Source organism: Chinchilla lanigera, unplaced genomic scaffold (assembly GCF_000276665.1).
Source record: "Chinchilla lanigera isolate Chin_1 unplaced genomic scaffold, ChiLan1.0 scaffold00099, whole genome shotgun sequence".
Taxonomy (NCBI): Eukaryota; Metazoa; Chordata; class Mammalia; order Rodentia; family Chinchillidae; genus Chinchilla; species Chinchilla lanigera.
Genome location: NW_004955500.1, coordinates 1,765,903 through 1,778,625, shown reverse-complemented (window position 1 = coordinate 1,778,625; position 12,723 = coordinate 1,765,903). Strand labels below are relative to the sequence as shown.

The window sequence follows — 12,723 nt, the reverse complement described above, 5'->3', positions numbered from 1 at the left end:
AAAAACCAAAAAAAAAAAAAAAAAAATTCTTCAGTAATCATCTTTCGGAAGAGTAGCTGGCAGATATGTTTTCCCACTTCATCCTGGTGCTTGTTTGCCTTGCCAGGCAGAAACTGTCTCCATTTCGTGGAGTCCCATTGTGGATTCTTGCTATGATCTGCTGTGCTACTGCTGTGCTGTGAGGGAAGTCTGCCCGAGCCTCTGGCTTCAGGTGTTTTCCCTGTTTTCTCATAGGCATTTCAATCTTTCTGGTCTTATACATAGGTTGTGGATCCATTTTCAGTTAACTTGTTACAGGATTAGATCTAGCTTAGCTTGCCTATATGTGGATATCCAGTTTCCCCAGCACCATGTGCTAAAGAGTGTATGTTTTCTCCAGTGTGTTTTGGGCTCCTTAATCCAGAATCAGATGGTGGTAATTGCATTCATTTGTTTTTGGGTCTTGTCCTTCTTTGGGCTATGTCTATTTTTGAGCCTGTATCATGCTGGTTTTCTTACTATGGCTTTGTAGTATAATTTCAAATCAGGAATTATGATGCCTCGGGCATTGTTGGTTTTGTTTCAGATTGCTTTGGCTGTTTGGGATGTTTCTGCTTCCACCACGAATTTTAGCATTAGTTTTTCTCCTTTGGTGAAGAATGTCATTGAAATTTTAATGGTGACTGCATTAACTCTATGGGTCCCTTTTAGCAATATAGCCATTGTAATTATACTAATTCTGCCAACCCATGAAGATGGGAGGTCTTTCCATCTTCTAGTGTCTTCAATTTCTTCAGTATTTTCTAATTTTTATTCCAGATGTTTTTCACCTCATTGGTTAAGTTGAACCCTTGGGTTTTTGGGTATTTTGTTGTTGTTGTTGTTTTTTATTTAAACAGTTGTAAATGGAATTATTTCCCTGATTTCTTTCTCAGCTAGTTCATTATTGGTATGTAAAACCAGTAATGTTGATTTTGTTTATCAAAATTCATTCAGTAGAGTCTGTGTTTCTAAGTGTAGGACCACATCAACTACAAATAAGGATAATTTTAATTCTTCCTTCCTATTTGTATCCCTTTTTTTCTTTCTCTGGCCTAAATACTCTTGCTAATATTTAGGGTGAGGGTTAGGCCCTATTATTGTATTGAGATTTATGTGCCCTTTTTTGTTAAGTAGCATTTGTTTTATGCAATTGGGCATACAAATGTTCAGTGTGTATATACTTGTAACTGTTATATTTTGTTAGTTAATTGCCTTTAGCAATATATGATGGTCTTATCACTTCTAATTTGTTCTTTTTTTTTATTTTAAAGAATAAAAGAAGGATAACATAATAATAGGGGGAACTTAGCAAATTACAGACAAAATGGTAGGAAATTATCAATGGTTATCATTTTACATATTATTGTCTACAAAATAGTTTCTCAGGAAAACAAATAGACAAATAATAGTGAGTTACAGACAAAAGAGGTAGGAGATTATCAAGAGTTGTTGTACTATACTTTGGTATCTTCAAAGTGGCTTCTAAGGAAAATAAACAGAGCTATACATGAGTGACCTATTGAAAAATCATTAACTATTCTCAATGGTTGTTGTAGGAAACACATAATAATAAACAGACATCCATTTATGAAATAGGATAGGAACATTACAAACTTTACACAGTTATGGATAGATTAGTAGGAAAATATCAATGGCTGCTGTAATACGTGGTGGTATCTTCAATATGGTTTCTCAGGAAGACAGAGATATGCAAGAGGGACCTATTAAGGAGTTACAGCCTAAGGGTTGTCAAAAATAGCATATTACCTCCTCACCAGTGACTCCTTTCACTGAGGTATGATGGCTGGAAGGAAGGCCAGGATTGAAAAGAAGGACCGAGAGACTTGCACCTGTGCCTAGCAACAGGCTGTTTTCTTGTTCCTCCATAGTCATGATTACCCAGGGCTCCTCGATGGAGATGATGGTCTGGCCAGAGGGAGAAAGCAGACCATGCCCCAAGCCCTCTCATTCCTGTTGGACTAACTGGTAGCATGGGTCTGATCTCTGGGCCCTCCACCTCAGAGGGCAGACCGATCTCCAGTGGTCTCCTTTGCATCCAGGACATGGCCCATGGGGCCTCTTAGGGCAGTTCCTCTTGAGGTGGCCTGGCTTTTAACAGTGGTAGCCGATGAATGCAGTTGTCGAGTTCTTCTTGGAGCCCCGGGAATCAGACCTGGGATCTGTTTCTCTTAGTGGTGCAGCAAAAGCAGCTGCTTTTTCTCGGTCTCTTTGTTTTCTCTCCTTGGCCTCCTCCTCATCATGGCTATAGAATACTGAGGAGGCAATTCTTACTAACATCTCAAGTGAGCTATCTGGGGTGAAAGCCATTCTTTGTAGCTTTTTCTCTCCAGCTTCCCATTGCTTACTTCTAATTTGTTCTTGAAATCTGTTTTGTCACATGTAACTACTCCCACTTGATTTCAGCTGCCATTTACATAGAATATTTTTTTCCACCCTTTCACTTTCAGTCTGGGTGTCTCTGCTAGTAAGGTCAGTTTTTTTCAGGCAACAAACGAGTTGGGTATTGTTTTTCAAACCAATCTGCCACTTTTTAAATTAGAGAATTAGGAACATTTACATTCAGAATTATTATAGAAAGGTATGTAGTAATTGCTGTCATTTTGTAGTTTTGCTAATGTTTGATTCTTTCATAATTCTCAATAGCTTATCTACTCTTTCTCTTCTGTATGTACGATTCTTTTGTAATCTTCAGCCATGCTGCTTAGTGGTCATTAATTTTTTTGATTATCTGAAAGGTCTTTTCTCCTTTGATTTTGAAGGAATAGTTTTGCAAGGTAGGCAGTTATTTTCTTTCAGGGCTTGAAATACATCATTCTATGCACTTTTGGCCTGTAGAGTTTCTGCAGAAAAGCCTGCAGTTTTCTTACTGGTTTGCCTCTGTGTGTAACTTGGTGTTTCTCTTCTACAGCTTTCAATATTCTTGTTCTGTACTCTTCACATTTTAATTATAATGTGATGTAAGGAGGCCCTTTCCTAGTCAACCCCACTTGGCGTTCTACATGCCTTCTGTCCCTGGATGTCCACATATTTCCCAGGATTTGGGAAGTTTTCTGTTGTTATTTCATTGAATAGATTTTCTGTGCTATTACTGTAAACCCTGATGGCCTCTTCTGCTCCAAACGTTCCTAAGTTTTGTCTTTTAACTGTGCCCTAGAGTTCTTGGGTGTCTGGTTCTTATTATTTTTCTTATTTAGTGTCTGACTGTGATGATTTATTTACCTTGTCTTCAAGTTCTAAAATTGGACCTTCTATTTTACCCAGTCTGTGGATGAGTTTTTTCACGGTTTTTTGACTTAAAGTACTTTTCATTTACAAAGTTACTATTTCGTTCCTCTTCACAATCTATATTTCATTGCTCCTTCATATCTTGCATTCTTAATTCATTCACCTATTTATTTGTATCTTGTCTGAAGTCACTAATCATTTTAAAAATCAGTTCTTTGGGGCCAGGGATATAGCTCAGTGGCACAGCACCTGCCTGGCAAGCATAAGGTCCTGAGTTTAATTCCCAGTACCAAAAAAAGAGAAAGAAGTCAGTTCTTTGAATTCTAACTTTAGCATTTCACCCATGGGGGAGGGGTTATTGGAGTTTAACCCAGGACCTTTATACTGAGCTACATCCCCAACTCTTTATTTTTCAGTTTGAGGCAGGGTCTCACTAAGCTGCTAAGGTACCCAGGTTGGGCTCAGACTTGCCATCCTCCTGCCTCAGTGTCCCTGACTAGTAGGACGACAGACGTGTATCACCATGGCTCACTCTACTTAGACATCTTTGCATTCAGTTATTGACAAGTTTAGATACCTTCAGAGGCGTCAACAGGCCTTGTTTTTCAACGCTTCTGTTTCTTGAGAGATGGGTATCTCTTTTGCTCTTACATGAGGTTCTGCTAGTGTCCTGCATTCTACTAAGGACTCAATCCCCAGCACCACTCAAACTGACAACGATGACACAAAGACAAACCCCATATTGACACATAGTAAAACAATTAAATTCAGTAGTTATACCACCATTAAGAGTACAGTACTAGGGGCTGGGGATTTAGCTCAGCGGCAAAGCACTTGCCTGGCAAGCGCAAAGTCGTGAGTTCGGTTCCCAGTACCAGAGAAAAAGCAAAAAAAAAAAGAGTACAGTACTAGCTCTACCACCACTAACAACAGAAAGAAAGGGCTAAAAATTAATAAAGGTTAAAAACACCAATTATATAAGAATAAAATTAGAAAAAGGGGAGGAAAGTGAAAAATGGAGTAAATTTTTTAAAACTAAAAAGGTGAAATAAAAAATCCAATTATAAAATAAAAAGTAAATAAAATTAGGTACAGTTAACAGGAAGAAAACTACAAACAAGAAAAAAGGGAAAATAAAAGAGCTACAAAAACCCAAAAACAGTTCAAAACAATTCCCCCAGGAGGGTGTCGCCCCGCCTTACCTTTTGCTTGAGTGCTTTGCGGTCCCCTGTTCATCTCGGAGAGGCCCTCTCCAGGTTTGCCTTTCACTTCGGCACTGGCTGCTCCACTGCTTACCACGAGGAGGCCCTCTCTTGGCTCATCTTTCAGTTGAACAGTCCGGTCTCCCTGGACCGCAGGAGCTGGGGTTGGCACTACAGATTCCTCCATGCTTTTCTTTATGTCACCTGTCTGTTGCTCTGCAATTATTGGTGGCACTGCCGCCACCTCTGGCGCTGCCACCTCTCCCACCACCACTGCTGCTGCTGTCACCTGTGCCTCCTTTTCCTTCTTAGTTTCAGTAGCTCTTTCGTTCTTTTTCTTTGATGCACTGCTGTTTTCCCGGGCAAGCAGAGGCTGTGGACCTGGGAACACAGCATACTTCTGTTTATATGGAGGCATCCTTTTACCCATTTCATTCATGACTGTACAGTACAGGTACCTTCACCCGAACTGAAAAAAATGTCAATGTAGGAAACTACTGAGTAAGTTTTATTAACTAGTGTCTTGTCTTTTTTCCTATAATTCAGATTTTAGAAAATTACTAGGCTTTGTCTTGAACATTCTCATTACCTTAGAAATACCCTGAAATTTTTAAAAAGTTGCAAAAAATACTACAAAGAACACCAAAGTACCCCATGAGTAAATAAGCTTTTCTCCTTATAAAACAAGAATCCATTACCCAGTTGACTTATTAGCATTCGCATCTGCTTCATCTGCACAATTTCCTTATACATGTGAATGTATGTATATGTACATATTCACACAGTTTGTTTCTACATCAATTAAAGGTAGGTCACAAACGTCAGTGCCTTTGAGTCCTAAGTACTCAAGTTCCTAAAATTACAGAATGCTTGCCTGCCATGTCCAAGGGCCTGGGTGGAAAGGAAAGGAATGTAAGTACATTCTGCTGGGCATGGTGGCACGCACCTGTAGTCCGAGCTGCTGTGGAAGCTAACGAAGAAGGATTTCATGCTTACGGCCAATAAGAGAAATTTAGCAAGGCTTTGTAACCAAGTGAGCTTGCTAAAACCTAGAAGCCCACAGCTGTAAGCTGCACCTCCAGTACCAAGAAAAGAGGGGGGCTGTGAAGTAACCCTATTCCCCTATCTTTTTTTGTCTTTTTTAAATGTTTCTTCACAATTACATGTGTGTTACATTTTCTGGACAAGGATACTGTTTGTATGATATTGTGTCATTTTCATAGTGTCATATCAAGGCCTACGTTGCCCATCTGTCCCTCATTACTACTTATTACTAACATTAATTTTGACCACCCAAGTTAAAATATTGTCTAATTTCTCCACGGTTTCCTTTTGTAATAAGCAGTCCTTCAGAGATGATCTTAAGACAATGCAAATATCTCCCTCACATAAAAATTTTATTTTGGACTTAAATATGTTCTTGATTCTTTCATGATCCAGTCTCTACCATGTTGTTGCAAAGGGCTGATTTTCTAGGCAGGCACAGTGATGCACACCTATAATCCCAGCACATGGGAGGCTGAGGGGAGGAGATCATCTGAGCTACAGAGTAAGTTCAGAGCCAGTATGAACTAGATGGCAAGACCCTGTCTTAAAAAAAACACACACAGATGAACAAGAAGGTGATTTTCCAACACCAGCATTCCCTGTTAACTCACCAGTCACCCACTTGCATTTTACAAGCAAGAGCTCCCCTTCCTCCCCTACTTACTTCTCCGTTGCTGGTATAGAATTCCAACCATCACTGTACTTTTTTTGGTACTCACATTGTCCTGCACTTGACCAGTGGTAGCTCTCTCCTACTGGCATCTGTATTTTCGTGCAATATGCTAACTTTTGGTTTCCTTGAGGCTTGCACTTTATGACACAGTAAATAAGAGGTAACAAGCTCCTCTTACACCTATCCTGGTCCAGCCTTGGAATCCACCTTTACTCCAAATAACCCAGTACAGCATTGTTACTAAACCACACTAAATGTCATAGGGTTAACCAACAACTCCAGCAGTACCTAAATTCCAGAGGCAGAAGAAAGAACAAGGCCTATTCTTTTATCACCCTGCCTTTCACTCAAATAACCAGGCCCTGGGCTAAGAACAACTGAACAGGAGGCAAGTGCTTCAAAAGAATACCAATAGCCAAGTGTGGTGACCCACATGTGAAATCCCAAACTTGGGAGGCTGAGGCAGGAGGACTCCCTCAAGTTTGAGGCTACCCTCAGGGACAACCTCAACTATATAGCAAGACCTGTCTCAAAAAAAAAAAAAAATCCATTAACAGAAAAATCAAAACAAAATTTTTTTTTAAAAAAAAGAAAAACAATACTAATAGAGAGCCAGGCATGGTGGTACACTGTAATCCCAGCATTTGGGGAGGCTGAGGCACAAAGAGTTATAGGCCAAACTGGTTCACACAGTGAGTTCCTGGGCATCCCAAGCCACATAGTAAGGACCCTCTCTCAAAATGGGGTGGGGCTGTAGTTTAGCAAATCCCTGGGTTGTATAGCCAGTACCCTCCTCCAAATAGATTCTAAAACCTTAGAAAAGTAATTTAAATCATTTCACTTTTTGTGTAGAATAGAATACTTCAACTTTTGTTTCAGGGTTTTTTTTCTTTCAGGTTAAGAAAATTAGGAAAGAGTTGCGCTTCATCTTTAAGAGTCCATTGTTTGTAATCTCTCCACCCTTCTACTTCTGATTATCGCTCAATATGTTAACTAACTTGTATTAAAGCAGGATCACTTTCTTATTTCCTTATTCTTGACATCCCATGACTTTGAAGGAAAGAATACCTAGACTTTATGTATTTCTCTTCTTTCTTTTTCAATCTTTTCTAAATTTTATTTAATTTTATTTTTTTGGTACTGAGAATTGAGCTCAGGACCTTGTGATTGCCAAGCACAGTAACAACTTGTGTAATCCCAGCACCCTGGAAGGCTGAGGCAGGACTGCAAGTTCAAGTCCAGCCTGGGCAACTTAGGAATTTAGCAGAACCCCTTTCAAAATAAACAATTTAGAAAGTTACACCAAAAATGTAGCTCAAAAATGTAGCTCAGAACCCATGTATTCTATATGGGTTCAATTACCAATACAAAACAAAAAAAACTGTATTTCTACCTTGACGTGGTATAGTAGAGACTTACAATCTCTAACCCAAATATTCAAAATGCTCTTGAGCACCAACATGATAGCTCAAGTGGAAAATGCCACACCATGCAACTATAATTCATGAACAACATTACGAAAATTACTGTATCCAACTGCCTTCAGAGTATGTACATAGGTATATATGAAACAAACAAATTTCACACTTAGACTGAGGTTCTATCTCCAAAATATAACATATACATACATATATACATATATATATATACACACACACACACACACACACACATACACACACACATATTCCAAAATACTTCTGGGTCCAAGTATTGTTGAGATAGGGTCTTCCTAGGTAGTTTGAAGTGACCCTGAACCAGCTCTCTCCTAGAACTCTTGGCACTGCTCCTGCCTCAGGCTCCAAAGTGCTAAAATTATAGGTGTGCATCACTGGAACCAGATTACTGTTCAGTTTTTGTAAAACATTCTCTAAGTACATTTCTTTCCATTTGACATATTTATTACATTTGTTTGTATTCACGGCTAAATCTGTCTCTATTTCTGCAGTTGATTATATGAGTGGAATTGTGGAGTCTTTAATTTTCTTTCTTTTCTTTTCTTTTTTTCTTGAGACAGGGTCTCACTGTACTTCAGACTGGCCTTGACCTCAAGTGTAGTCCAGGGATTACAAGTATGTACTACAACCCCTGGCCTACTTTTTATATTTCTGCACTGTTTAATACTTTGTAAGAAGAACACGTATCCTTTGAATTATTAAAAGCAATAAAATATTTCCACATTGAAACTTCAAAGTAATGTAAATATTAACCACCTCACCAACAGAGAGAATCTTCCAAATTGCATCAGGGAAACCAGACATCATAATTGAATGTAGTACTCCTATTTCTGGGCACTCATTTATTAAATACTACAAAATCAAAGAAAGAATTCCACCTTCCATAAAAACACAAGCTGTCTTAAATAGCTCAAAACAGGCTCAAACAGAAAATGAGCTTAGGCCATAAAAAGAATAAATAATAAATAACAACCAGTTTTTTTCTTCTGCTACTGGGAACTGAACACAGATCCTTGCTCATGCTAAGCAAGCATGGATCACTAAGCAGTGATATCCCTGCTCTCATTAACTTTTACTTTGGCATGTGGTTTCACTGAGGCTGAGGCTGGCCTCAAACTCCTGGGTTAAAACAGTCCTCACTGCCTCAGCTTCCCAAGTAGCTGGGACTACAGGAATGTGCCACCATGTATGGCTGTTTGTGGAAAAAAAAAAACTGCAGGAATGGTGCTGCACACCTGGAATCACAACTCCTGAGAGGTGGACATAGGAGGATCTCTATGAGTCTGAGACAGCCTGGCCTATGGGGATAGCCAGGCAGTACAACAGCAAGATTCTATGTGGACCTTCCACACACACGCACACACACATGCACAGACACACATGGACACAACTCCTGCTCAGGTTTTAGAAGCCTGAGTCCTTTATGCAGTCAGGCTGGTCAGGCTGGATGGAAGGGCCCAGGCCACAGGGCAGATGCTCCCTCTGGGCAGCCAGGAAGCAGAATCCCAGGGATGCACCAGGACCCACAGGCTGAACTCTACAATATAAAATTAAGTTTTATTTTTTAAAAATCCTGCAATACCCTAAAGCTGCAGTAAGTGAACTGCAATATAATGAAAGACGACTGCACTCCTAAATCCATGGAGAACCAGAAGAGAACTAGAATAGTGAAAGCATTCTGGCCAACAAGAGCAAGATGGGGGCATCATAATCACACATTCAACGTGTACTGCAAAGCAGCAGTGATGAATACAGCATGGTAATGACCACAAAAGAAACACATATGAGCATCAGTGGGACAGACCAGAACATGCAGAAACATCCTTGGGGCAGCCAAGCTGAACCTCACACAGATTCAAGAGTCTCAGTGACTTTGTGCCCACCCCTCTCCCAGACTAGGAAGCAGGCTGGGTCCTAGGCAGTGTATGGAGCCTGGGTGACGACGATCCACCCACTACTACACCCGGACAGCTGAAACCCGGACAGCTTTGGGAACCCCTGAGTGCAAGCCAAGCTGAGCCCCAGACAGCTGTGGGAGCATCAGGGATCACACCCCTCCCACACACACCATTGAGGGAGCCACATTCAGCACCAGGGACCTTTGGGTCCTTGCTCCACCACTCCAACATCATCCTGGGAGTGAGGCTGAGTTCCAGGGAACCTCTGGATATCTGAAAATGAAAAAACAAAGGAGCAAAATGCAATCGCATACCTCCACCCCAGTCAGAACAAAGTCCAGGAGATATTGACACAGAAGAGCTTAGAAGTCAGACACCAGAAATGTCTCAAATGATAGCAGCTGAAGTAAAGGAACAACTCCATCAGGCCATAGAAGACAGCAGATCAGAAATAATCTCTCAGGTAAAAAAAGAAATGACAATAATGATCAAAGAACTGCTTAGCACAAGTGAAGAAGACAAAGAAGAGAAAATGAAGAGCACAAAAAATTACTGAAAACCTTGAATGAACAATATAGGAAAGAACTAGAATACATGAAACAGATATCCAGGAAATTAACACTTCCATCGAAAGCTGGCTACACCGCTTGAACAAAGCTGAAGACAGACTTTCAGACCATGAAGACGGCATTGCTGCTAATGACCATGAAATGAAGGATCTCTTAAAAATAATAAAAACCAAGAAATAACAATTCAACAGCTGCAAGATGAAGCAAAGAAAAACAATCTAAGATTAATAGGTACCAACAAAACAGCAGGTATTAACACAAATGACACGAAAAGACTATTTGCAGAATAGCAGAAAATATCCCAAGCACAGAAAAAGACTCAGACATCTGGGTAAATGAGGCATATAGCATTCCAACTAGCTATAATCAAAATAAATCTACACCCAAACATAGTGATCAAGATCCCAGAAATTCAACCAAAGAACAGAATATTAAAAGCTGTTGGAGGAAATAAACATGACCTAAAAAGGAAAGTCCTTCAGAACCACAGCAGATGTGTCAACACAAACCATCAAGTCAAGAAGACCTTGAGGTGTAGTATTTCAGGTCCTGAAAGAAAACAACTTCCAACCCACAGTGATGTACCCTGCAAAACTATCCTTCAAAATTCATACAGAAATAAAGTATTTCCACGATAAAGATCAACTGAAGAACTTCATGAGCGCCAAACCAACCCTACAAAGAGTACTAAAAGATATTCTAGAAAGAGATAAAAAACACAACTTCAAGAACAACAACAGAAAGGAACCACCAAGCAGAGCAAGCAATTAAACAGAGGAAAAAAGAGGAATCAACAGCAGGAAAATAACATGACCAACACAAGCCAATACATATCAGTTATAACCATCAATATAAACAGTGGATCAAGAAACAAAATCCAATAATATACTGTATACAAGAAACACATTTAACTCAAAAGGAAATTCACAGACTGAAAATTAAAGGATGGAAAACAATACTCCATGTGACAGGAACCCAGAAAAAGCAGGTATAGCTATTCTGTTTGAAGACAACATGAACTTCAAACCAAGAACAATTAAAAGACATAAAGAAGGTCATTACATACTGTGAGGAGGAAACTTCAAAAGGAAGAGGTAACAGTCATAATCATTTATGCACCAAACACAGAAGCACCCAATTATATACAACAAATTTTAACAGACATGAAAAACAAAATAAGCAGCAACACATCATAACAAGGGATTTTAATATGCCATTTTAACAGAGATAGATCAACTAGACAAAAGAAATCAGTAAACAAATAACAGAACTAAACCAAACATGTGACTTAGTAGACCTTTACAACGTGTTCCATCCAACAACATCAAAAACCACATTCTTCTCAGCTGCACATGGGAGATTCTCTAAAATAGACCATACACTAGCACAGAGAACATGCTTAAGAAAATGCAAAGGAAGTGAAATTATCCCATGCATACTATCGGACCACAGTGCAATGAAGTTGGAAATTAATGACAAAAGAAATCGCAGTAACTCCATAAACACATGGAAATAACACCCTCCTAAATAACCAATGCGTCATAGATGAAATTAAAGAAATTTAACTATCTGCAGTCAAGTGAAAATGTACACATTCCTGTACACAACTTATAGGAACCTGTGCGACACAATGAAAGCAGGCCTCAGAGGCAAATTTACTGCAGTGAATTCTCACCTCAGGAAAACAGAACAAGCACAAATAAACATTATTATGCTGTACCTCAAGCTTCTAGAAAAAGAAGAACAAGTCAAGCACAAAGCCCAAAGAAGGCAGGAAATTATAAAGCTCAGGGCAGGAATTAATGCAATGGAGACAAAAAAACAATACAAAGAATTAACAAATCAAAGAGTTGATTCTTTGAAAAAATAAATAAAATTTATAAACCTCTAGCCAACCTTATTAAAAAAAGGAAAGAAAAAACAAATACATGCAATAAGTTATTAAAGGGATGAAATCACTACAGATCTTATAGAAACTCAGAAGATGAATGCCTACTTCAGAAATCTTTAATAGGATGGGAAACAGAGGAAATGGACAGATTTCTAGATACATATGAGTTACCAAAGCTGAATGAAGGAAATATAAAAATCCTGAATAACTGCATTATCAGCAAGCAAAACTGAAAATGTAATAAAAAACTTACCAATGGAAAAAAACAGCATGATAAAAGAAAAGCCCAGGTCCTGATGGATTTATAGCTGACTTCCACAAGAAATTTAGAAAAGATTTAACACCAATTTTTCTCAAACTCTTCGGTGAAATTGAAAGGGAAGGAATTCTCCCAAACTCATTCCTGGAGGCAATTATTATCCTGACACTAAAACAAGAGAAAGACCTGACAAAAAAGAGAACTATAGGTCAACCTCCCTAATGAATACAGATGCAAAAATTCTCAATGCAATACCAGCAAACATAATGCAACAAATCATCAAGAAGATTATACACCATGACCAAGTGGGATTCATTCCAGGATGAATCTGGATGGTTCAATATACACAAATCAATTAATGTAATACACATGTCAATAGAGCCACAGACAAAAATCACATGATCATCTCCATCAATACAGAAAAAGCTTTTGTTTTTCTTTTTTTTTTTTTTTTTTTTTT

General features: G+C 38.9%; 2 protein-coding genes across 7 annotated transcripts in view; one reads left to right on the top strand and one right to left on the bottom strand.

Annotated features, from left to right (window-relative positions):
- The window catches only part of Zcrb1 (zinc finger CCHC-type and RNA binding motif 1), a 100,073-nt gene that overhangs the window by 5,450 nt on the left and 81,900 nt on the right, over positions 1–12,723 (top strand). The window lies entirely within an intron of this gene.
- The window catches only part of Pphln1 (periphilin 1), a gene marked incomplete in the record, with an annotated part of 147,089 nt that overhangs the window by 113,431 nt on the left and 20,935 nt on the right, over positions 1–12,723 (bottom strand). For all 5 annotated transcript variants that reach the window (XM_013505666.1, XM_013505665.1, XM_013505667.1 and 2 more), the window contains 1 exon segment: positions 4,470–4,850. In XM_013505666.1, the coding sequence (XP_013361120.1) occupies positions 4,470–4,850 (381 nt within the window).